Here is a 25,366-nt window from a genome sequence, read left to right as displayed (position 1 = left end):
GTGCCCATCTGAGCCCATCAGGTTGTTGATGAGCTGTCGAGATATACGTGTGTAATGTGTATATCCGGAAGTGAACCTGCCTGCATCTCAGGATGGTCCTCTCTCTGTCAGCCCACATTAACACATCGCCACACATTGTCATCATGATTGCTACCGAGTATATTAGCGTTTGGGTCACAAGTAAGACTGTCGGAATCTCAAGCAGGCGCACCCATCCAGCATTGAACAAAGGTTCGCATGACATGAAATCTTCTCAAAGCAATTTTTACGTGCACATACTAAGGTATCGGTAGCGCAGGTGCTGGAGGGTTTTTTTGTCGACGAACACAGGCGAGTCCGCGCCACTAAAAATTTCGAAGGTGGCCAGAATATAGATGCCGCAGTTGTAGCTGTCGGTCTGGACGCCGAGCGTGCTTGTGTACGGTTGGACACGGCCAGTGCGCGACTGCAAAGATGGAACCATTGACTTGATCACTTGTGTAGCAGCACGAAGCCCCACCTTGTAGCTTGAATCCATCGGGTCGTAGGAGAATAGTTTATGCTCTGTGAAGTCGACCATGATCGAGCTCCAGTGGTTGCCGTTGCAGCTGACCGGGATCATCGCGCGCTCCATGGACGCACCTAAGAAGAGCGCTTCGAGACAGCCAGCGTGACGGCAGGAGCTGTGTAGGGATCACAACCTCCATGTGCATCGCCTTTCGAATATAGAAAACGTGCCTGCAAGGAAGCCGCCTGGTCGACATGAACAAGCACGAGAATTTCCAATTTTTCTTGTTGACCGAATACTCCACGCTCGGTTCGTCCAGTGCTTCATCAACCTCCGTTTCGTTCTTGATAAAAATGATGCCAGAGACTGCCTCATAGAAATTGTAGTGAGCTGTACTGCCCATGGCGTAAACGTACTGGTCGAAGATAAGTTCGCATGCGTGTCTGCTGACCAGGTTCGCGACTAGTGACATCTCTCTGTCATACTTGGGATTGTGCACCATACCGACCGTGGTAGCTTTAGCATCGAATGCTCGCTCTACGCGAACCTGGTAGCAGATAAGGGAGGCTACACACTCGTCTAAACCCATGAAACCGTTCATCGTGTCCTTCAAGTGCTTCCACGACAGTTCCAGCCGGTTATTGGTGTTGTTTCCCATCGTCACAGCGCTTTGACGCTCATAGGCGGCCCACATCTCCTTGCAGTTGTCCCAGTTCTTGTGGAAGTATGCCTCAAACGGATGAGTCTCGGCATCATCAGCTGGCCCATCTAGATGGTTTGAGATGGTTAAATTACCGTCGGTGCCCAGCTGAGCACCATCTGCACGGGGGGTAACTGCGGCCCGTGCAAAGCTGCCGCCCCTGTCCGCGCTGGTCTCGCGACGCGAAGCCTCCATGCCAATTGAGAGTATGTGGCGCATGTATTCCCGATGCTTGAATAATTCACGCTCCGTCGTCGCGTACACCATTAACGAAATCACGCTCCGCAACTGAGCTTTCTGCCACGGCGACAGACCATACTCGGAGGACGCTAGCTGTTCACGGAGGTACTTGAGCACGTGGAACTGACATAGGAGAATGCGGACACCGGGGAACGCAGCCTTAAGGACAGCCATCTCGGTGAAGTCCTTGTCGATGACCACGCACTGCAACTTGGTCCAGGAAGGTGTGTTCTTCTTAAACTCCTCGGTGGCCGTCATAAGAGTCGCGGCGCGTTCGTTTTGTAGAACTGCGCGCAGAACAAGCTGGCCCGTACCAAACGCGTCGTGCACCATAAAGAAAAAATCTTGTACTTGGATGAATTAGTGCCGTGCGTCGCGTCGATTAGCATCACTTCAGGAAAGCGGTAAAACATCTCACGCATGCGCTTGGTCTGAAGAACAATACATGTTGCCACTTTCTAAACACAACCGAGAACAAGAGGTGCGTTAATTTAGACCACCATATTATTCACAGACGAACGCCATCAAACCTTATCTCCGCGGTTACCCACAAAGATGCGTCCTATGTTACCGGGCTCCTCTCTGAACTCTGTCAGCCATGTCTTCATCCGCACCTTGCTCGTCGTCTCTGCAGTTTCTCTCTCTTTCAGCTTGCGGACGAGATTATGCACGTCACGAATCTCCACACTGTTGTCCGCATTCTCGAGGATGTACTCGAGGATCCGTTTCTTTTTAGCCCCTGCCTTGCGAAGAATGTCAACCGTATCCACCACACGAGTTGGAAGAGCAGTGCGCACGGACGCGTACTGCTGATGGGTCATCCGGTCGAGCCTGTGGTTGTGCGCTAGCTTTGCAGTTGTCACGCACAGGGCAAATTCGGGGTCGTCGGGCTTGTTGTTAATCACACGGATGCATGCGTTGATCTGGCATACATACAGATGCATTAGTCGATTACGGGCACGCGTTACCCATCTGTGCCAATCAACACCCAAATGAAACCCATCGGAGCCCATCTGAGCCCATCTAGCCACTTACCTGCGCTCCGCACCTCGTTGCGCGTGACTCCTGTCGCGCACGTTTGCCCTTGCCCCGAGACTTGAACGTGCCAGCGTGCGTGCAAACCAGCGTCTTGTTATACATACCCCACTCTAGCGGGATCAGAGGCGCTCGTGAGCTCGCCTTCTTTATCTTCTTGTTGCGCTCCTCGACCTTGTTGTTCGTCCGGACGCGAAAACTCTAACATACTCAACGTTAATACTCACCATTTTTATTAAACAACACACTTGATGTACCTGGTACGTTTGCGCGCTGTACTCGTTCAAAAAGGCATGGAACGACTCCCATGAGCTAAATGGCGTGCGCTGGAGAGGGTGCGGTTCTTCAGATAGACCAGACTGGAAATTCACGTGGTTGCTGCTGTCACTGAGCGTGTCCACTTGGCCGGAGGTTCCAGACGATGCCGAGCGCGAGGCCTCGGACGGCGCAGTCCAGTCGTCTTCGTTACTGTCGTCGCTCTCGTCGCTCGCAGCAGCATGCTGCCGGCGCTTCTGAGCCGATCGCGGGCGTACGTCCATTTTCCCGCCCAGAATTTCGAATGGCTAGGGGGAAGGGGGTACTCGATTCAAAGGGACACGATTCAAACGAGGGGTGTATGATTCAAACGGTATATGGCACAGGTATACGACGTATACAGAAATCTGCCTGAATAAGGAACGGGGTTTCAACTAAAAACCTCGCAATTTTTATATTCGGGAAAGATTTAGGGAGATGGGATAGTGATGGGCAAGGTACTGACAAAACAATCCAGGCACTGACATTGATTTCAATTTAAAAAATGGCGCGCAGTAGGTGATCCTCCTTCGCTTCAAGCCCTACGAGCCGAGCTTCATTCCTACACTTACATTCAACCTCACTAGCCGACTGCGTCCTCAGCACCCCCATTTCCTCCAATCGTCTCCGCCTCACCTGGTCCGAGAAGGTAGCCATCCTCGAGAAGGCTGCTCGCTCACCTAATCTGTCGTATAATGAGCTAGCTGAGTGGATCGCCTAGGCGAAGGCCCTCGGCAACCTGCACAGCGTCGACCAGCTAGCTGTACTGCTCTGGTGCGATGCTGCATTGTCTAAAGCTAGCGCTTCCACGATTCAGCACTGTTGGAATCACTCTGGTCTCATTCAAAAGTCATATCTTCAATTTATCCTAACTCAATTCAATATATGCACATGATCCGATATCATAGTCTATTTTTAGCAAGGCATTGTCAGCTTATGCAATCTCTTTCTTAATTTATATCATATTCAGGCAGATTTCTGTACTACGCTACGGATGAGGTAAAGTTTGTGGTAAGAAAGGCCAATCAAAATTCATGTCTCCAGATGGGTGCACGATTCACTCCCTTTTTTCCGGAGCCTCCAATGTCAGTGTTGGTTTTTTACGGGGCTTTTTACTTTAATTAAGTGAAAGCCTCTGTAAAAATGTAAAAAGTAGATTTTCAAACGTGAAAAAGGAAAAATATCTCAGATGACCACGGCCGTCCCAGCGCCTGCCCCTGCGGCGCCAGCCAAGAAACCCGAGGCCAAGCCGGCCGCCCCCGCCGCCCTGAAGCAGGCAGCACCCAAGCAGGCGTCTCAGAAGCAGGCCCTCCGAAGCAGGCGGCTCCGAAGCAAACCGCATCCAAGCAGGCGGCCCCAGCACCGGCTAAAACGCCTGAGGCGAAGCCCGCTGCCACCAAGTCGCTGCACCGCAGTCTGGTGGCCGCCCACCCACCAGCGGCCAGTCGACGGCCCCGTCCAGCGGCAATTCGCTCCCCGCGCAGGAACGCCGCTCGCAGCAACCGGCTAAGCCCATGCCGACCACCGCCGCCCCACGCACGCAGAGCGAAGGCCGCATGAATGAGAACAGCAGTCGTGGATCGCTGGACGGCGTCCCGTCCGACGTCGCCGGCCTGGAGAAGCTCTGGGTGCCTGACAACTTCAGCAACGAGTTCATGGACTGCAAGGCGCCGTTCGGATTCCCCAAGCCGCGTCGCCACCATTGTCGTGTGTGCGGTCTGCTCTTCTGGGTTCCTTGATTGGAATGTGCGTGTTGTGTTGACAGAGTGGAGTCGCGTACGACTTTCTCCATGTGGCTCTGTGAGCAGCACAACGTTGTGAACCGCAAGCTTAACAAGCCCGTATTTGAATGCACAATGGAGAAGCTGGAGGAGCGATGGAGGAAGGGCTTGTGTGAACCACAAGATCCAGGTGCCGGCCTTGTTACAAGTGCATTGAGTGCTGTATCGTCACCATTATCCACTCCACCACCTCAAAGATTATCCGGCTTCCAGCCAAAATTTTGACTAGCACTTGAGACATTGAAATGGTTCACTCTGATAGCAACGGAAGTAGTGACGAAAGTGGAAATGATGATGAAGATGAATTGCAAATGCGCGTTTTACGTGGTGAACGATATTTACAATTATTCGGTTTTGACTCTTCGATCCAGTGTGCTGAAGGAAAGCCTACATTGATCCCGGCTAGATGTTTAGCGGCTCGCTTCCATCATCACGCAACACCATCAAGTTACTGCAGATTGCCAACCAGCGACGCCAGAATGGTCTTTCGTGCTCGGATCCCAGTCAGGAATTTTTCTTGTGGAAACAAGGGATCATTTTCAGAAGGGTAATGTTGCTTGTTTGCCACTGGAATTGATTCTCCACACGACCCCAGCCGTTCCGTTGTAAGATGTAAGCCAGTATCAGCGTTGGTGTTGGTGTCATTTGCGCTCTCCTGGGAAACCGCACCGGGGTTGGTAACGCCATCTCCGGCACTTGTATCGGAGTCAAAACCGGCTTCGCTGCCATTTTGATTGCTGGTAACACTGGTGCTATTGCATGGAGGGTTCAAGATAATGTTCCACATATCAACAGTGTCTTCGTCACCATACTCTCTGATTTCTTTCCAGTCAAACTGCTCCAGATACTGCTCCATTTGCTGCTCGCTGATAGCAATAGTATCGAATTCAGATGACAAAGTATCAACGGCCTCACTCTCCAGGAATGATGTGCCGAAGTAGCTGCGAGGATCTAACGGAGCAGACCCAATGACCGCAGGATCTTGGGGCATTGGCGAAACTTCTTGCTCTCCCAGGCAACGCGCTACAACTGATCCAACGTCTTGCTGCTCGGTAAAAAGGACTCTCGCGAGTGGTGCTGACTGAAGTTGCTCTTAAATGTGTCGGTCAGGAGTAGCGAATGTACCTCGAGGCTCATGACTTGGAGTTTCCACTGGTGTACGTGTCGGATTTGCTGGAGTCATACGAGCAGGAGTCGTACGAGCTGCAGTCGTTCGAGCAGGAGCTGTACGAGCTGCGGTCGTTCGAGCAGGAGTCGTACGAGTTGCGGTCGTTCGAGCAGGAGTCGTACGAGCTGGAGTGGAGCGGGCTGAATTCTGCGGCGTAGCGATGCACGGTCGTTCGCGTGGGTCTATCGTACGTAATAGCTTCTTGACGTTTGTCGGTGTTACTTTCTCTAGGCGATTGTTTTCGCGGACAAACTGACGCATGATCTGGTGTTTTGCAGTATTCTGAATGCTCATGCGGTTTCGTTTCGGAGTGAGTATGAGAGCAAGTTCACTAAAGAGACGTTCGCAAGTTGCCGTGCTCACGGCTATTGACAAAATCGTAAGTGCAAGCACTGGCAACTTGCTGTTTTTTTTTTGTTTTTTTTTCATACTTCCAGAACGTGACCACTGAGTCCTCTTTGAAGTCGACATCGCGAGATGTGGAGTAACTCCCTTCAAGCCAGCTGAACATTTCACCGCGCAGCCCGCTGTCATCGCCATCAAGAAATCGACAATAGTAATACTGTGCAAACTGACACACGTCATCAAGCGTTGTAAGGACGGTCGAAGGCAATTGCCGTGCTTGCTCTACATATCCAGGATGAAGAAAAAATCCCAAGATAAACAATGGCTGCTCACAAGCATTCCAGCGGGTTTCAACAAGGTTAACTAGTGAGTCGCTGAACTCGGTAGAGACAAAGCCTCGATAAATCTCCATGTAGGGAGTAACAACATCAGCTAAGGTGTTTTCATCTCTCTGCAAACGAAATGAAGCGGTGCATAATGGCCGAGCTGTGGTGTTGGAAATCCCACGTGAACTCTAGCTACAGATGTAGTTAGGATGTTCCCACAGCAATACGTCTACTAGGATAGTAAACGATCGTTCGGGCGGACCTGAAGACCCCAGTTCTGCCCTTGCACCGGGACAAACTAGACCTTGTAAACTACTTATATAGGCCAACCAGTAAAATAAGAACACGCTACTAGCACGAGCAAAGCTAGCAGGTGTTTTGAATCCTCGTGGTCCCAACAGCGGAAGGGTACCAGGCACGGGTAAGCCTTTTACGAGATCACCGAGTGTTCAACACTCGGCTGGAAGAAATAAAAGGGAGGCAATTCAAGCACTCCCAGTCGTGCAAATAGGCAACAATAAGCCGTCACGTAAAAACCTCCCGATAATAATCGGCCAATACACAAAGTCTCTTGGCCTTGCCGGATGAACCCTCGCTACAGAGCTTCGAGTTCACCGACAGGCATAACACACTCAAACAAGCTTGACCTGACGCTTACCTTGAAGCCGGATGTCGCTCTGTGTGCTTGAGTGGAAATTCTGTTTTGTATTTAAGCTTACCCTTTCGGGTCTATTCCTAATAAGAAGTCCTAATCAAGTATACAAATATCAAGTGAACAATGATCCGTTATGAATCTTCTTGCATGCCAAGCGTCGTCTGCACCGTCGCATGAGCATCTTTAACGGTCCATGCCCTGTCCCAGACGGTGAACGTGCCTTCCAAGGGTCGCTGAGTCTTCCGCGAACTCATCCCAACCGCCACTGAGGGTTCGTACCGTAGATGGTCCGCTGAATGCGAATCCGGCCAGTCCATTATTATTAATACAGACAGCCTGGATTCAGTGACATATGGTCGTATCCAATGCTCGTTGAAAGCTCGGGTGTGACGCCATCGAGTCCCTGGCACCTTGGCGTCTCCGTACATCACCTGACCGAGGGTTCGTCGCTTGAACATCTTGGGCGGTGTCACGTCTTTGTCGACGGGTGATAATCCGCAACTACGGAGAAATCACTACACCACAACTGCCCCTGTCGCAATGGAAGCCACGGTACTGGTGCCCGTTGTGACATTTCTTCATTCTCCAATTCACCATCTTGCCACCGTATGTCCAAGCGCCTGAATCGAGTCGTGTCCGACGCATTTCAGCGTCTCAATCCCCGTAGACGTCGCGAACGTGAACAGCTGGAGGTACGTCAGCTCATCCTTCTCTTGAATCATCGGTACCTTGCTCATCACCTCGCATTACTCGACTTGTTTCTCAGGAGGGCAAGACCGAGGGTTCGAACGCCCTTCAGTCTGCTGCACTTCCCCCGACAGCAGCGTCATCAACCGGTCCTCCGGCGCCTGCTGCCCCGGACTCTTCACTCCCTGCGATAGCTCCTGCAGCACTCCCCGTCGTCGCTGAACCCGCGGAGATGGCTCCTGCTGCTCCTCCTGCCCCAGCTGGTGGTCCGCCACCCCTCACCGAAGATTCGCTGCGCGCCATGCTGGCTGAATGTACGGAGGCATCGGTCGATCACATGATGACCTCGATAATCCCGTACTTGACTGCAATGGCTCGTCACCAAGTGCAGCTCAGCGTTGCGCCTCCTCTCCACGGCGATATACACACTCAGCGTCGCCTCGAGACTGCCGTTGGTATCGATGATGTCCTCGCTGCGATACAACCTGTTCCTGACGCGCTTTCGGCATTACCCGACCGAGTTGCTCTTGGAGCCGTCGAAGCCGTGGTACCCCATTGAAAATTTGTCGTTCGCACCTCGGACATCTGACTGGCTTTCCGAAGTTCCGGCTCTCGACGCTCGTCAGCCATGGCGTACTGGATGGATGAATGCGCCGCATCGGCACCCGTACAACACTACGTACTTCCCGTGCCAGCGTAATCCGGAGCTTTTCAATCCTCGTGGTACGCGTTTCGTGGATGTGTACCGAAGCGTGATCGTTGACCCGACTCTCGATTCAACCGAACTTATTCCGACCTGGCGTTCGTTGTTTGACTCGCCACCGGGTAACCCACGTCCCGCTCTGGCTGCTGTTCCTGTTGAAGCTGGTACCGAGGATTCGCAGGGTCCGGCTGCAGCTCCAGCTGTCGAGGCTCAGGTTCCTGATGAAGAGGAGAAGGAGATTGGTGACTCGACTTCGTTGACACTCTTGGCCACCGCGGCCAGGCACTTGGAATCAATTTGAATCCTCGCTGCACGTTCCACGACGTTCTCCAGCATCTCAGCTAACTGCTGAGGTGTCCCGCGTGATTTCGTTTTCAGTGGTCGCTCCGCGGTCGGCATTCATGTTTTCTTATTCTTAATCAACTTCCACAGCTTAATCATGTTCATGTTGTTCTTCAAATGCATATACAATTTGTTGTTGCAGTAACGTTTTTCGTCTGTTACCACAGGCTGCATCGCCCTGTGGACAGTTCACACGTGATCCAGTCACGCTAGTCTTCGTCCGCCACTTGCGCCATCTGCAGCCGATTCTCGCTCTTCTTGGCTCGCAAATAGTCGTACAGCAGACCTCCACATGATAAGTTGGATGATGGCTCCCAAGTTGTATCTTCATAGCCCACCCACTTGACTTTGAACTCGCGTACAGCACGCTCCGTGCTCGTCGTCAGTGGTGTTCTGTCGTCGAGGATGGCCTCGACTTCATATTCACCGGCAACTTGATCTGGTTCCCAGCTGTCCTCAGGCAACAGCTCCTCATCGAAGTCGAGTCTTGCTTCATTAGTCGCGTCTAGTACCAACCGAGTGCTCGGTCGACTGTTGAACTCGTTGACAGCCTTGAGTCTCGACACATGCACTACTGGGTAGAAGCGATACCCACTTCGGTCAGGCAGTTCCAGCTCGTACGCAAACTCTTCCACCTTGCGCTTGATCCGAAAAGGTCCATGCCATCGGTGAGCTAATTTCTTCGTCAAGCCCGGTTTGACGCGTTCCATGTACAACCACGCCCGGCTCCCAGTCTCGAAAAGAGAGCTCGGTGGGACTCTTGCAGGATCTTCCATCTCTTCTGAAGCTTCTAGAGGGTCTGCCGAGTGTTCGTTTCCACTTGGTTGAGGTACAGCGGCTTTTTCCAGTCGACTCAGAGCATCATTATGCTTTTTTGCTCGTCGCTCCTTTTCTACAGCCTGATAATCTTTGGCCATAGTGAGGGCGACCTCATGTTGTCGATTGATCTCACGCCGCCACGCTAGTGCGTCAGACTGCTTGCCGAGCCCTTGTTTGAGTGATGACGACATTGCCCGCAGCGTCGACTGAGCATCCCAACCGTGAACGAGGTAGAACGGCGTCTCCTTCCTCGTAGTGTCTTGAGAAGTATTAATAGCAAATACCAGCTTCTCCGCGATTTCGTCCCAATCTTGCTGTAGAGGGTCTTCCGCGTACACCCGTACGGATCCCATCACCGACTTCACCGAGCGTTCCTGCTGTCCATTAGCCTGTGGCCGTTAGCTCAAAGTCGCTCGTGATCTTGACTGCATCATCTCTGCAAATGCTTGGAAAACCTCGCTCATGAAGCGTGGGTCGCGGTCGTGCCTTATTAATGATGGGGCTCCGAATCGTCGGTACACACATTCTTCGAACACTTGGGCAACACTCAGTGCAGTCGTATCTGACATAGCCTTGGCAATAACGAATCCCGTAAACGAGCACTGAAATAGGAGCAACGCCGTGTTGCCCCTGCGAGATTTCGGTAGTGGGATCACAAAATCCATCGAGACGATCTGGAAAGGTCGTTCGGCTAGTACGTTGCCAGGTGAGTATCCACGAAGCTGCGGACGGCTTTTACTCGAGCTGCAATCTGGACATGACTTCACATGCTTCTCCACGTCAGCGTACAAGCCGATCCAATAATAATCGGACTTAACGCGATGGAACGTTCTCACCACACCTTGATGTCCTCCTTCCAGCGAGTCGTGACAGTTCTGCAAGACCTCTTGAATCATCGTTGTCGGTACCACAAGCCGCAGCTTGGTCTCCTCTTGCCAACCGTGGTCGTACCGATGATTCAATCCAAGATAGTGAAGCACGCCGTCTTCTGATAACACGAACCGGTCAGCGTATTTCCAGGCATTTCGAGCTTCTTTGTAACTCAGCTCTTGTGCTTGGCCCTGAAGCACCTTCTTGATGTTAAACCACTTCTGCTCCTCGTCTTGTGCCACCAGTATCCGTCTGCGTCGTTCCCGCTGTATCGCTATTGGGTCAACATCTTCCGCAATGGGAAATGCCGCTGGTACAGTCTTGTGAGGATGGTCTGGCAAGTCTTCGCCGAATGAATCTTCGGTGGACGTCTCTCGTCGTTCTTCATTCTGTTCTTGAGCTTTTGAGACATCCTCCGAGTGTTCATCTGCGAACCTGACGCGTTTCTTGGCTTTCGTCTGTCGCCGAGTCATCACTGCTATATTACCATAATCGCACTTTGGTGAGCTGTAATCAACCACGAAATTTTCGAAAGTTTTCCACTTTGAAGACTCGCTGCCTGACAGTACATGTACTTGACGCTCTGCTCCTCGTGACGAAACATCTACCGAGTCTTCATCCGGCTCGTAGATCATTTCCTGGATGCGGGTTCAGCGATGCCAATTCCGACTTGCGAGCTTCAGCCAAGATTACCCGACTGACCTTCGATTCCAGCGCTTCAGTGGCTAACGAATCCGCGGCCGCGTTGTATTCTCGTACAACGTGAAGATATTTAACTGATCGAAGCTTGGCCGTGAGTTCCTTGTGAGTATTCAGCAGCGCTAGCAAAGTTTCCTTCCTGCATGCGATCACCCCTAGTGATTGTTGAATCGCGAGCCTTGAGTCACCAACGATGACTAAATCCTCGGCACCGTGCGCAATAGCAGCCTTGACACCGTTTATCATACCTGTATACTCTGCCTCATTCACCGTGGTAGCCGAGAGGTAAGCGTTTGCAGCAATCACTACCTTCCACTCAGGAAGGCTCCACAGCACCCATGAACAACTCCCGTAGCCACCGTACTTCTCTGTCTTCGCTGATCCGTCAAAAGACATGACGAATCCGCTGTAATTACGGGAAAGCCTGGCGTACAGCAACGCGGGGTCCATTCGAATAGTCACGGAACCCTTGTTTGGAGGCGCCACCAGCGCGAGCGAGTCTTCCAGGTCAACGAAGCTCGTGATGCTTGACTGCAGTAGCTGCGCAAAGGCGACATCCTTCTCCTTCACGCGCTGCACCTTAAGGTGCCACTGCGATAGCAGCACTGCGAACTGGACCGCGCGTCCGCTTCGACTTATGCACCCACTCTAACGTCGAGAATCGTGTATAGACATGTAGCGTCTTTCCTGCCAGCTGGACGCAACAGATCTTCAACAGCAGAAGTAACGCCAAAACTTCCTTCTCAGCTGGATGGTAGTTCATCTCGGCTTCCTTAAGCACCCGACCGAGGAACCGTACGGGGTGTAACTTGCCTTCATGTTCTTGCATTAGCGTAGTGCTCAACGCCCATTCATTAGCAAAGAGCATGACGTGAACTTCTTTCGACCGATCGAAGTGCCTGAGGATGGGTGAATGTGAAACACTCGTCTTCAATCTTTCGAAGGAATGACGTGCCACAGAAAAGCCACCTTCAATGACAAAGTCTTCATCCTTGAGCTGGTACAGCGCCGCACCGTAGACCGCGAAGTCTTGAATGAAGCGGCTGTAGTAATTAACCGCTCCAAGAAACGACTGCATGCCCTTCTTACTCGTTGGAAACGAAAGCTCGGTGATAGCCGCAAGCTTCTTGGGGTCAGCTCTGATACCTTCTGGCGAAATTTTATTCGACAGAAAGTCCACCTTGGGTTGGCAGAAGATGCTCTTGGTGAAGCTAATGCTGATCCGACACTGTGCAAATCTTGCCAGCAATCGGTCCAGCGTCGCCAGGCAGCTGTCGAAATCCTCGCCACCGAAGCAAATGTCATCCACAAACGACCGTCGACCACATACAGGTACCAGCGATGATTCGTCTGGTTCTCCGTTCGTAAACATGTCAGCGACGGGGCTGTTGACGAGTTGTAGTACAGGGTCGGTCTCTACCGGTGCTTCGCGGTCTGCCGCGAACTTCGTTTGAAATGAACCCTCGGCGCTTGGTCCACGACGTTCCTTGGCCTATTCTTCAGCTAAACGCATCCTCTCCGAGTATTCAAACCAACCTCCTTTAGGTTGAACGAACCCCCAGAGTGCGTTGTCAATCATACGCTGGTAGATCATCGGCGCGTTCTTCAACCCAAAGGGCATGCGTAACCACTCAAAATGTCCTAGTGCGCAGACGAACGCTGACACTTTACGCGCTCGCAAGGTCATCATGACCGCCCAGAAGCCGCTTGCTGCATCCAGCGAGCAGAACCATAGGTAGCGCTCGAGATCTGTTAACAGGTCGTCGACTAGCGGCATTGCCTACTCCATGATCGCGGTGATAGCATTCACCATCTTGTAATCAATGCAGAGCCGGATGTCCAGCCCGTTCTTTTTCATCACAATCACGATCGGCGATGCCCATGGACTGTCTGAAAAGACGATCAGTCCTGCACGCAATAAAGCGTGCAGCAGCTCGTACAGCTTGCCGAGAAATCGCAGCGGCTCGCGCCGGGCACGCTGTTTAATTGGGGCGTGCCCCTGTGTGTCGATATCGCATACCGCTTCGTAGGCTGGCGGCGGCAGTGCGTTGCCACTAGCAATCAGGATGTGCTCGTGGTTCTTCAGCGTTGCGACCAGACGTTCTCTTTGATCGGTCGTCAGCTCAGGATCAGCAACATTAGGCGCAGTGTAGTCAACTGTCGTGTTGATCTCTTTGGTCAGGTCCGGCAGGAATGCCAGCTCCTTCGCGTAGTCGTTTAAGCCAATGTTGTTAGCTGGGTGGTTCGTAAAAATCATTTCTCGTATCCTCCGTTGCTTCATTTCCCTCGGTTGTTAACACTCGAGCAACCGAGATGTATGTTCCGTCCAACGTCGCTACGGATTCTTCCCTTGACTCAACATTGGCATCCGCTTTGATTTCAACAGTCGGTACTTGGTCCATCTCCTTCTCATCCTGGTTTCCCATCTCTGGGCCATCTGCCGAGTCGTCGTTCGCAATATTGAATGCGTGGGCCGCCGACATATTGGGTTGTTGACTTTTGTTCCGCTCCTCGTTCTGCCGCTGTCTTGACATTTCGGAATTCGCACCAATCTTGCAATGAATACTCGGTGCCGTACTCAACACCTTCTGCGCGATGCCTGTATCCTCTGGATCAACCACCGATGGCTCGTTCGCAGATTTGGTGACACACAAGGCCGGGACAGCTTCGTCAAAACGGGTGACTCCATTCAATCCAGTGCCGTTGCTTCTCGCTTCCGTGGTCACCCCTGACTGGACACTAACACTCGTTGGCGTATGTACCACGTTTACCGGCCTCAGTAGTTCGTGTGTACGCACTACCGAGGCTTCGTTCGCGTTATTGCCTCCGCCATGGGTTGTCGTGTACGTGTCCAAAGGTTCTGCGGAAGGCTGACCGTCGGCCGAATCCCCGGCTGTCACCCCAGACGCCAGACAGGCTTCCACTCGTTCACGTTCTTCCAGGATCAGTGCCCAGCGCTCTGCACATGTCAGACGATCACTAGAATCCACTAGCGAGTCTTCTAGAGGTCACCCCACCGGGTTCTGGGTAGTATGGTCGATCAACGGCTGAAGGCTGAGCTGCAAGCCATTGTTCGTAGATTTCACATTCACGCTGAAAGAGCTCGCGGTCTCTGCAACCTTCGTAGGCCAACACTTGCCAATCTTGGTACTCCTTAGAATTCAGACGCACATAGCCGTCACCTCGTGGCAAATCCCCATCTGGAATCCACATCGCGATCGAGTCGTGTGCTGGTAGGTACACAGTTCGATCAGACACGTTGGTCAATCGAATGCTCTGAGGCCGTCCACGTCGAAACCTCGTCGCTGACGGGATTAGCTTGTTCGTTCGACGAACCCACAGTACGTGTTCTTCCAGCCCGACTTGACGCTTCGCTAGTCGACATTCTCGCCACTCGTGCGCTTGAATGTCCAACCGCTCGGGTGGCCCGGCGTTAACATGGGAGCCGTATTCTTCGCTGTCGATCATGTTCTTGGTCTTTATCAGCGGGATTTGGACTTCGTGCGGTAATTGCGCCGCGCCGTGGAACAGGTCCAACCGGATCCCAGCTGGGATCATAAAGTCGGTACCGAGTACCACGTCGACGCCTGCACTATGCGCCATTACCCACATCTCAAACTCGTACACCATCTCCCATCCGAGCGTAATCTTGACGCACGCTCGTCGCGTCGTAGACACCTTGCCTTCGTTGATTCCTTGAATGTCAATGCGGCGTCTGTGATCAGGTACATCTCGGAGTCGCAACTTCTTGGCAAAGGTGTCAGTGATCACACTAACGTTCGCTCCTGTGTCGAGGAGGATCCTCGTTCGCTGGTCGCTCACAGCGCCTTGCACCAGAGCCCTCATTCTGATCCGTCGGTCGAATTTCTTGGCCGACCACCACCCCTGTCTCCCGCCAGGGTTCAACTTTATCATCTTGGAGTGACCCTTGGGCTCGTCTCGCGCTGCTCGAAACCAAGCCGAACGAACCCTCGCTGGTGCCCTCATCAGCATCAGCACACTCCACTCTCTCTCCAACACCTCCACCGAGGATTCTACTCCTCTCCTTTTCATTTTCCGTCGCGTTCACACTTGTTACGTAATTATCCGGCCATTCACTCTGCCCCATGAAAGCAAAGATACACTCTGCTTCCATTGAAGGCTCGGTTAACTGTGGCAGCCCGATAGGGACCAACCCAGTTGTAGTTGGCGGGCTGCCTAGTTTAAATGACGTTCTTGAACGACGGCCTTGAGCTCTGGCGGGAGTTCCTCCTTCGTGCCTTTAGTGCGCACGAATTTGGCAAGGTCTTGGAAGTTGCGGAAAAGTTCGCATTGTCCAGCATCGTGGAGCTGCTTGCAGAACTTGCATCGCTTGTTACAGTAGTGGGCGGAGTGACTCATGCCACCGCACACCGCGCATGGTCCGTACTGTGGGCGTCGGTTGTCGCGGTTGAAGTCACGTCGACCGCGTTGGTCCTGATTGAACCCACGGTCACTACTTTGGCGATCTTGATTGGGGCCGTTCTCGCGATCAGGCCCGTTTCCACGCGGTTGACGGTTGTCTGAACGTGCGTAGGTGCCTTCAGCAGCTGCACGGCGTTCATTTTCGTTAGCAGCGGCGAGGTATCGGTCGTTTTCATCCAATGAGAAATCACCATCCGTATTATCGGGCTGAAAGTCGTTGTACTCGTCTTGGACATCGTTGTAAGCGTTCGGATCTTCGTTTGAATACTCGGTGCCTCCCTGAGCAGCTTCACGACCTTCTAATTCAGCTAGTAGGTCTTCTAATTCAGCTAGTAGGTCATCCACCGTGGCGTCAATGAGCGTCACTCTTGGTTTGTTTCGGTTGTCATCGCGGCGGCGGTCATCACGCCGGTTGTTGCGGGCGAATCCATCGTCGCGTCGCGTATCACGACGCTTGGAGTATCGGTACTCACTGTCACGCTTGGCCATCGTCTCCTTGCCCTTGAGGATATCTTCGATGATCTCTTCGAGCTCGTGAATGTCGGCGACTCGAGCGTGGTAGAGACTCTCCGCCAGCTTGTCATCATCGCATGTTGCCAGGAACTGCTGTACGTGTTCTTTCGCGTCGCGACCACTCTTCTCGAAGTGTAAACGGGCGGTCCGAGCATAGCCATTCAGCCTGTTTATGTAGTCGCACAGATGTTCATTACGCTCCCGCTTGGCGGAGTAGTAACGCGACAGTGCCGTCTGCGTGAACTGCGAGCAGTAGTAGCGGATGAACGCGTCGCTCAGCAGCTTCCACTTGCGCTTCGTCTTCTTCGGAAGTTGACGGAACCAATGAATGGCTCCGTCCCGGAGACTTAGCTCAAATGGAATGCACCATTTATCGGCATCTGTGTGGGTTACAGTCATTTCATAGACGAACCCACGGAGCCACTGCATACAGTTCTCGCTCTTGTTGCGAGAGCCTGAGAACGGCGTGATGCGATCCAGCGGTCGGTGCGAGGCCATTTCAATCCTCGGTGTTGGGTCCACGTCGTTCAGCGTCGCTAGCTCATTCATCTGACGCATCAACTCGAGTTGAGGATCTTCCTCGTCGAATGTACGCACCAAAATGTCATCGTCACTGGACGAACCATCGCTGTCGACTTGACGACGTCCGGCACCACCTTTGGGAGCTCGCGCACCGCCTTGGCGACCTAACGAACCCTCGTTACTTGCGTAAATACGCTGCATACGGCTCTCCGAACGTGGCGTAACCATGTGCGAGTCTTGAAAGTACGGTGAAGCTTCGGTAGTGCCAAAGGCACCACGCTCAGCTCCACGCTTGGTCGGAGGAGTACGAACGAGTCGTTGGGGCGTCGGCGGCAATGGAATCTTGGACGGATCTTCATCTTGAATCATCGGTCGACTCACAGGTTGCTTTCCGGCATTGATGCCAACAGCGCCAAACGCCTTCCGAAGCTTCTTCTTCCATTTCTGGAGAGCAGCTCCGGCTTCATGTGGACTCCAATCCTGGAGCGACATCGTCGATGGGTACGTCTCGTTCTCGAACCCCAGCGACAACAGTAGCGAAACTGAATCCTCGGCAACTTGGCTAGTCGAAACCGAGTTGACTGGGTATTGAAGTTCCTGCGCAAGCGCAGGCCAGTCAGCTTTTTTTTTGGAGATGGGCTTGAACAGCTGCATCCACTCATCATTCTGCATCAGCGCTTGTACGCGGTCGAAAACGCGCTTGGCGGCTGGTGTATCACCGTTGATAGGTGGGCGAGGTGCCTTCAGCAGTGCTGAATGCTTTGCACTTGCCACCGAAGGTTTAGAACCCTCGGTCCCATCGTCATAATCATCGTAGGCGGGTTCCGGTCCCGCAACATCATCGAGCTCGTCGGCGAGGTTCCTCGAAAGGGACCTGGTCGCCCCGCTCAGCCCCGATGATAGCGTGGCCGTCTCCGGCGTCGCTGCGCCTGGCTCTGGAGCCGGCGTCTTGTCTTCGTAATCTTCATAATCGTGGGCGTCAGGACCGATGTCCGCTTCGTCGTCGAAGCTCACTGAAAGCTCGGTGGCGGCTGCAAAGCGCGCAGCCGGGCTTGAACTCTCGTTGCGAGCCCCGCCAGACTTGGCAGGCGTAACTGGTACCGTCGGTTGTCCTTTCGCCATACTTCTTGTCTTTTTCTTGTTCTTCTTCTCTTGGTAGCTCGTAAACTAGAAGGCCATACAATAGGTTCACAATGGTCACAATCTGTTCCCGGGTCGCGGCACCAGTTGTGGTGTTGGAAATCCCACGTGAATTTAGCTACAGATGTAGTTAGGATGTTCCCACAACAATACGTCTACTAGGATAGTAAACGATCGTTCGGGCGGACCTGAAGACCCCAGTTCTGCCCTTGCACCGGGACAAACTGGACCTTGTAAACTACTTATATAGGCCAACCAGTAAAATAAGAACACGCTACTAGCACGAGCAAAGCTAGCAGGTGTTTTGAATCCTAGTGGTCCCAACAGCGGAAGGGTACCAGGCACGGGTAAGCCTTTTACGAGATCACCGAGTGTTCAACACTCGGCTGGAAGAAATAAAAGGGAGGCAATTCAAGCACTCCCAGTCGTGCAAATAGGCAACAATAAGCCGTCACGTAAAACCTCCCGATAATAATCGGCCAATACACAAAGTCTCTTGGCCTTGCCGGATGAACCCTCGCTACAGAGCTTCGAGTTCACCGACAGGCATAACACACTCAAACAAGCTTGACCTGACGCTTACCTTGAAGCCGGACGTCGCTCTGTGTGCTTGAGTGGAAATTCTGTTCTGTATTTAAGCTTACCCTTTCGGGTCTATTCCTAATAAGAAGTCCTAATCAAGTATACAAATATCAAGTGAACAATGATCCGTTATGGATCTTCTTGCATGCCAAGCGTCGTCTGCACCGTCGCATGAGCATCTTTAACGGTCCATGCCCTGTCCCAGACGGTGAACGTGCCTTCCAAGGGTCGCTGAGTCTTCCGCGAACTCATCCCAACCGCCACTGAGGGTTCGTACCGTAGATGGTCCGCTGAATGCGAATCCGGCCAGTCCATTATTATTAATACAGACAGCCTGGATTCAGTGACATATGGTCGTATCCAATGCTCGTTGAAAGCTCGGGTGTGACGCCATCGAGTCCCTGGCACCTTGGCGTCTCCGTACATCACCTGACCGAGGGTTCGTCGCTTGAACATCTTGGGCGGTGTCACGTCTTTGTCGACGGGTGATAATCCGCAACTACGGAGAAATCACTACACCACAGAACGATCTTCTCGGCCGTCTCCAGTTTAGTCCAGAACTCATTTTCTCCTAAGACACGAAGCTTTTCTGGCATTTCATTGCTGTTTCGATACGAGAAGACCATATCTTCCAGAGCTCCTCGTGCACGAAGGAGAGAGGCAAAACATGCCTGCATGGAGTTCCACCGAGTCTCACAAAGCGTAAAAATAGCAAGACTAGCTCCGTAGCGCTTATGCATAGCTTTCATCGCACGAACTAACCACTTTGAAGTTGAAGTATTAAGAAAACTAGCCACACCTGCGGCGTCTGCTGAAATCTGCTGGAAAACTGTTTTGAGGACAGCTTTGACGAGATTGTTGATGTCATGAGCAAAACAATGGATGTAAGCAAACTTCGGATAGCGAAGAGCCAAAATACGACGAGCTCGTCCACATTGACCTGCATTATCGGTAACAACAGCACCCACATTCCAGCCCGACGCAAGCAGATCCTCGATAACCTCTTCCATTTGCTCCGCAATCGCAAGGCCGTCATGGCGATCACCAGTCGGTCGTAAACCATAGTTCATTACACAGCCAAATAGGGTAACCATGCAGCCCAGTACATGCTGCTTCGCTATCGTTTCCCACACATCTGAAAGAAAGTTTACTCTCCCACCACTTTGGACGGCTCTAACGTTTTCCCGTTGCTCAATTGAATGTTGCTCTGCACACTCGTCCAGAACACGACCACCAATGATATGACGATGTGGCACGGCGCCTGTAAGCCCGCAGCGAGCATTCAAAAAGACGAGCAGGCGTCAGAAGGAACGAAGCTGCACGAAAGAGTTTGGAAGCAGTGCTTCCGCCTGAAATTCCAGTAAAAGACGCCAAAACAGCATAATTTCAATGGGTGTGAATGCCGGGGGTGAAGTACGTTGGTGCTTGTAGACGCGTGCATGTTCATCCGTTTCAGCTTGATTTTCATCACTTTGAGCCGGCTTCCTTGTAACGCGAGCGTAGTACAAGCACTCGTCCAAGTGCTTCTCCCAACTTTCCTTTCGCCCACGGATGTGGGTAGGAAAAGGAATGGTTGTTTTAGCACTTACATGGGCGGCGTAACAATACTTGCACACAGTCCACCACATCGATTTATTGCATTTCTCATTGAGCCGGTAAAAGTTCATGCCAAGAGGACCTGGTGGGCGTCCACGTTTGGACCCGTCATCTTGCAGCCCGGGTAGGAGCTCCATGAGGGTGGAAGTAGATCGGCGGCGGCGGTGTGAATGCGTACGGTGGGGATTCTTTTGTTGTGAATCAAGTTCGGGGCAGTCCTGGTCGGTTGAAGTAGGCTTAGCTCTTTTTTACGTCAACAATGCAAGATCCCTCTGTAAAAATGTTTTAATTTAGCGCATAAAACACTTTTAACGTAAAAATGTAAAAATGTAAATGTAAAAATGCCTAGCGCTTCCACGATTCAGCACTGTTCTGGTCTCATTCAGAAGTCATATCTTCAATTTATCCTAACTCAATTCAATATATGCACATGATCCGATATCATAGTCTATTTTTAGCAAGGCATTGTCAGCTTATGCAATCTCTTTCTTAATTTATATCAGGCGTTCCTTATTCAGGCAGATTTCTGTACTACGCTACGGATGAGGTAAAGTTTGTGGTAAGAAAGGCCAATCAAAATTCATGTCTCCAGATGGGTGCACGATTCACTCCCTTTTTTCCGGAGCCTCCAATGTGCGGAGTCCGGACCGGACCGGACGCACAGCGTGCACATCTTTCCATTGATCATGAATGAATTCATGGCAATGTACTGAGTACATGTACTGTACCATTGTAGCTGGTCGAGAGAAAGCGTTTTACTAGTGCGTGAACATGAGCAGCACCGTAAAATACCTCTGAATCTGCTTAAATCATATACAACGCACCGGTATTATACATGTACGCTCTGGAGGGGCTTTACAGCCTGTTTGCCCTCGGAGCGCTACAATCGTAGCAAATTCAGAATACTGTATGGAGGCAAGGCCCTCAAACGTATGATTGTGGCCGGTAACATCCCGCGATAGGAATCCCCTGTTCTTCAGGGCCAAACCAGACTTACATGTATCTTTACTTGGCACGTGATACTGTAGAGCATGTATTAATACAGTACATGCACTGTAATACATGAACAGTTTCTTCACTGCCATACTCCACTAGACATTGTTAGACCACAACGAAGAAGATAAGGCATTTAACTTTACCCCTGAAACCTAAACCCAAAACGTGAAGGCTAAAGCCGCACGCGGTAACAATGGCCTTTATCGGTCCTAAATTTGCACCCGCGTGCTCTGCACACTGTCTGCAAACCGCAGACGTGCTCGTTGCGCTTGCTTTAGGTACCCAACGCGCTTCGCGCGATGTCAAGTTTGGCCGCACCCTTCGTTGTTGCAGAGTCTATTAATAGCGATGAACTTTCTTGTTAGACTGTTAAAGCCTCTACTGTACTGTTTTGTTGATCCCGTGATTGGTTTTGTGATAAGTGTGGGGCATCTTGTTTCGTTTATGCCACGCATACGGCAGGAGGGAAGCCCCCAGCGGACTTGACAATCCGCAAACACTTTTTAGCCGTCACTCCTTCATTTTCCCGTCAGTTATCACAACGCAATGCGATGTCACTACTTTGTTTTGCTGGCTGTTGCCGCTTTCTTGGCAGGTGCAAATGTTGCTGTGGCGACGACGGACGCCCAGCTGAGTGACGCCCGAGCGGTCCGCGCCTCTTTTAATACCAAGCGCGCGCTGCGGTCCCATACTAAGGCGACTGACCATGGCGAGGAGAGAGCTTACAAGCCCAGTCTCAGTGTCGTCGAGAGCCTCAACAACTGGATGCAAAGAGCATCGAAGAATATCTTGCCTGACGACGTTATTTTGGTCATGGCCAGTAAGGCGATGACAAAGAAGACCTCATCTTCGGACGCTGTCTTCGCGATGCTCCAGCTTGACCAGGGACTAAAGGGAATCCTGAGCAATCCCAACTTGAAACAATTTGCCTACTATCTCGTATTGACGGAGAAAGCGCCAAGCCAGGCTCTGATCACCAAGTTGATCAGTCAATACGGAGACGACGTAGTGGCGAAATATCTCTTCGACATCAAGCACAAAGCGATCAACGTGAGCGAGAAACTCAAGGCCGAAGCGAGGTTTTGGCAAGGCGCGCAGTATGTCAAGTGGTTCGATGAAGGGGTAACGCCAGCTCTGGTCCGTCAAAAATACAACGTCCACCCCGAAACGTGGTACAAGAACCCGTACGAGGGCGTGTACTGGGAATACACTGGCGTGTACGCCAAATTGGCGAGCAAGTCAAATAAACCCCTGCCCGTGGAAGTATAGATCATACTGTGTTGATACTACATAGCAGTGTGAGATGACAACGTACCACCTACATGAAATTCTAAATTATCCGAAAGCTCACGGTCCGCATTCCTGAGCTCGGAAAACGCTTTTTGCAAACGCTTTTGTTCGCGCCAGGCTGCATAATTACTATAATAGTAGCACTATTATAATACCCACAAAAAGTTGCGGCAGCGCGCGGAGTTCGACTAATATGCTGTTTAGTACTACGTAGTAGTAGTACTACAGTAAAAGAACAAACGAACAAACGAATAGAAGGTCCAAATCTGTCCAAAATAAATATAAATATCCGAGACTACAGATTAGCCTCCCTTAGCTAATACAGCCTGTGGCACAACTTTTGATCAAGTATAGCGAGTGTAAAGACGGTTGGTGTAATGCACATTCCCGAATTTGGTAACAACTATTTTAATTCGAAATACCACTCTGGCCCACTTAAGAATCACTTAAGAATCGACACTTCGATTCTTTTTTTGAATATAGGATGCATAATACTCGTATATGCAGCGGGTACGCCTGTGTGCAATGGACACACTTGTATACATTGTACACGCCACATATCACGATTGTCCGAGGCCCAATTGAAGTTGGCGACCAATCACAATTTAGGATACCAAATGATCTGCTAATCAGGTCGCTCTATTCCTGTCACTTCAGCTGTAGCACGCATTCGGCACGCACACGCCGCGTGCCAAGCGGTACGTATCCAGACAAGTAGATAGCGAAGTGCAGCCACAGCATCCCCACTCAATTCGGTGTCTCAAGCTTGATTACGATGCTACTGCGCTCCAACAAGCAGCTCAGCGTTTTGGTCGATAAGCCCTTCGTGAGATATTCAGCGAGCTGATTCTTGGTGCCCATGCTCTCCAACTCAACTTCACCACTCGCAACCTTCTCGCAAATAATATGGTAACGAATTCCGATGTGCTTAATGCGAGCTTGATATCCAGTGTTCTTTGCCAGTGCCATCGCACCTTGGTTGTTCTTGTAGATAACTGTTCCTCCGTCTTGTTCCGAACCAATGTCGTTGAGCAAAAGTCGTATCCATACGACCTACTTCATGCAGTCACTGAGCTCCAAATTACTCGGCCTCTGAAAGCTGGATCACCACACTACTGGAGCACCACACATCATGAGCATTATGCCGTTCACGTAGCGTCTGTCGTCGCGGTTGTTGGCACAATTTGCATCGGAGGATGCAGGGAGCTCCGCTCCTGGGTGGCCGTCGTACGTGATGCCAACGTCCTTGGTCTTCAACAGGAAACGCACCACCCTGATGCCAGCATTTCAGTGCTTCTGCCCCAGATTTTTAAAGAAGCGGCTCAACTAAGCAGCGGCAATCGAGATGTCGCCTGATACATGAGCGTGGGGCCGAATATAAAGTGTAGGTAATATGAATTGGGTCAGTGCTAACCACCCGCCCTCCCGTTCAATACTGACAGAGGATGCACTATTCATTGCACAGGCTGTCCGTCTTGATTTTGATTTCCCCATTGAGACATCAGCATTATACTCAACAATTGTCCTTGTGGACGAGATCGTCTGAACTAGGATCTTTCTCATTAACGACAGCTACAAAATCCATCCGGAATTCTCCACCCCAAACTGGCTAATAGTTGGATAGCGTCGCTCTGAAAGAGTCCAAGTAGAAAGTCTGGCGTATTATCAGATACCACTCTGGCCCACTTAAGAATCGACAGTTCAATTTAACCTCATTTTAATGTTGGTCTTTTAATGGGACAAGTCACTGATATTTATCATATGATTGGCTGAAAGTAATTGGTTTTCCATGTGGCCGCGAAATCAGTCCTAAGCCCATGTTTACCCCAAAGTATGCTAGAGACATATGATGTATGTGAACGTGTATGAAAATATCTTTGGAATACATGGATACCATTTTTGGTTAAAGTTGTTAAATATTAAAGATGCTGCGATGAAAACCTAATGCAACACCAAATCGTCGACGCAAATTGAACCTTTGCTTTCACAACTTCAGCTGATATTGATAGCCAATTATATCACGCAAAAAAGAATAATCTCAGGATTATTTTAAGGTATGGCAGGTCCCAAACGGTGTGTCCGCTGCATATTAATGTGCCTTGCGTAAACTATTCTGTATACGCGGGCTTCCCGTGATAGGAGGTACTAGGGGCTGCATGTAGGATAGAGGAAGTAGTGTTAGGACCGCTAACGCAATTGAATTCACTTTCAAATTTTCATTCATCGACTCGCATCGACTACAAGCCTCGTTCGCATCTTCCTCTACTCTCTATTAATACTACCAGTAGGGGAGTTAGCCTCAAGTCTAAAAACGCTGCTAGAAACGCATGTAGAAAACCTACTTTGGTTAAGCCAACACAACCGTAAGATCAATCTCTATCTTATATCACGATGGAGTGTCGCAACTTCTGAGTTATGTGTTGCTGGGGCCTAAGCTACGCTGCTCGGATTTTAATGTTGCGAGATGACGATGACAGGGGCCTTACAAAAATTGGCGCCTTTGTATAACATTTCGATAACACAGTTCTTCGAGCTGCGAATTTACACTTTCACAGTATCAGTTTATTTCTTCCAATTCCTGACCAAGTCGGTATCCAGGGGTCGCCCTTTGTAGGCGTTACATTCAGCTGAGTCGGTTTATTTGTTCTCGATACAATCCCCGTCGGGCTTCTTTGTGATGGCCGAGCTCTCGCAATGCGCAAAATCGACGTTGCCGTACGTGATGCCGTCCGGACCGCATACCGGCGTGAAGTCACGCTCGCCGTTGTCGTCACATTTTGCGGTGTTTTGCTTTAACACCCTCACGCGCCGTGTTGCCTCGGCACGAGCCCATGCGCCGAGCGTCACCAGCGATGCTGTCACCAGGAATGCTGCAAGCTTCATTTTGTTTCCGACACTGTCTTTTCACAAATCGTAACCTCGGATATAGATATTTGATGCTACAAAGTCGTGCGGTGTACGAAGAAGATCTGACATCTGAGAAACAGCAGGCTTTGTTTAAATTAAAACAGACACTATCCTGGTACTGAAGTTAAATGCAATACAAATATATTTCTATTGCGAGAGATGGTTTTGTCAATGCGCCACTGGCAGAGCAGACAACATTGGTGACTTGCTTGGGCTGACAAATATT

General features: G+C 51.1%; 3 protein-coding genes across 3 annotated transcripts; 1 reads left to right on the top strand and 2 right to left on the bottom strand.

Moving 5' to 3' along the window:
* Positions 1-18,818: 18,818 nt before the first annotated feature.
* On the bottom strand, positions 18,819-20,084 carry PITG_04340 (uncharacterized protein; the record flags this gene model as incomplete). The annotated part of the gene is made up of 2 exons (XM_002905934.1): positions 18,819-19,612; positions 19,664-20,084. The coding sequence occupies 2 exons, from the start codon at positions 20,082-20,084 to the stop codon at positions 18,819-18,821; spliced, it is 1,215 nt and encodes a 404-aa protein (XP_002905980.1).
* A 1,405-nt stretch (positions 20,085-21,489) lies between these two features.
* Positions 21,490-22,212, top strand: PITG_04339 (secreted RxLR effector peptide protein, putative; the record flags this gene model as incomplete). The annotated part of the gene is made up of 1 exon (XM_002905933.1): positions 21,490-22,212. The coding sequence occupies one exon, from the start codon at positions 21,490-21,492 to the stop codon at positions 22,210-22,212; it is 723 nt and encodes a 240-aa protein (XP_002905979.1).
* Positions 22,213-24,870: 2,658 nt separating this feature from the next.
* On the bottom strand, positions 24,871-25,116 carry PITG_22739 (Epi5-like protease inhibitor; the record flags this gene model as incomplete). The annotated part of the gene is made up of 1 exon (XM_002905932.1): positions 24,871-25,116. One exon carries the CDS (start codon positions 25,114-25,116, stop codon positions 24,871-24,873), a length of 246 nt encoding a protein of 81 aa, XP_002905978.1.
* Positions 25,117-25,366: the final 250 nt, after the last annotated feature.

Source organism: Phytophthora infestans, genomic scaffold (assembly GCF_000142945.1).
Source record: "Phytophthora infestans T30-4 supercont1.5 genomic scaffold, whole genome shotgun sequence".
Taxonomy (NCBI): domain Eukaryota; phylum Oomycota; class Peronosporomycetes; order Peronosporales; family Peronosporaceae; genus Phytophthora; species Phytophthora infestans.
Note: the sequence above shows the minus strand (reverse complement) of the source record. Positions and strands in the feature narration are given on the sequence as shown.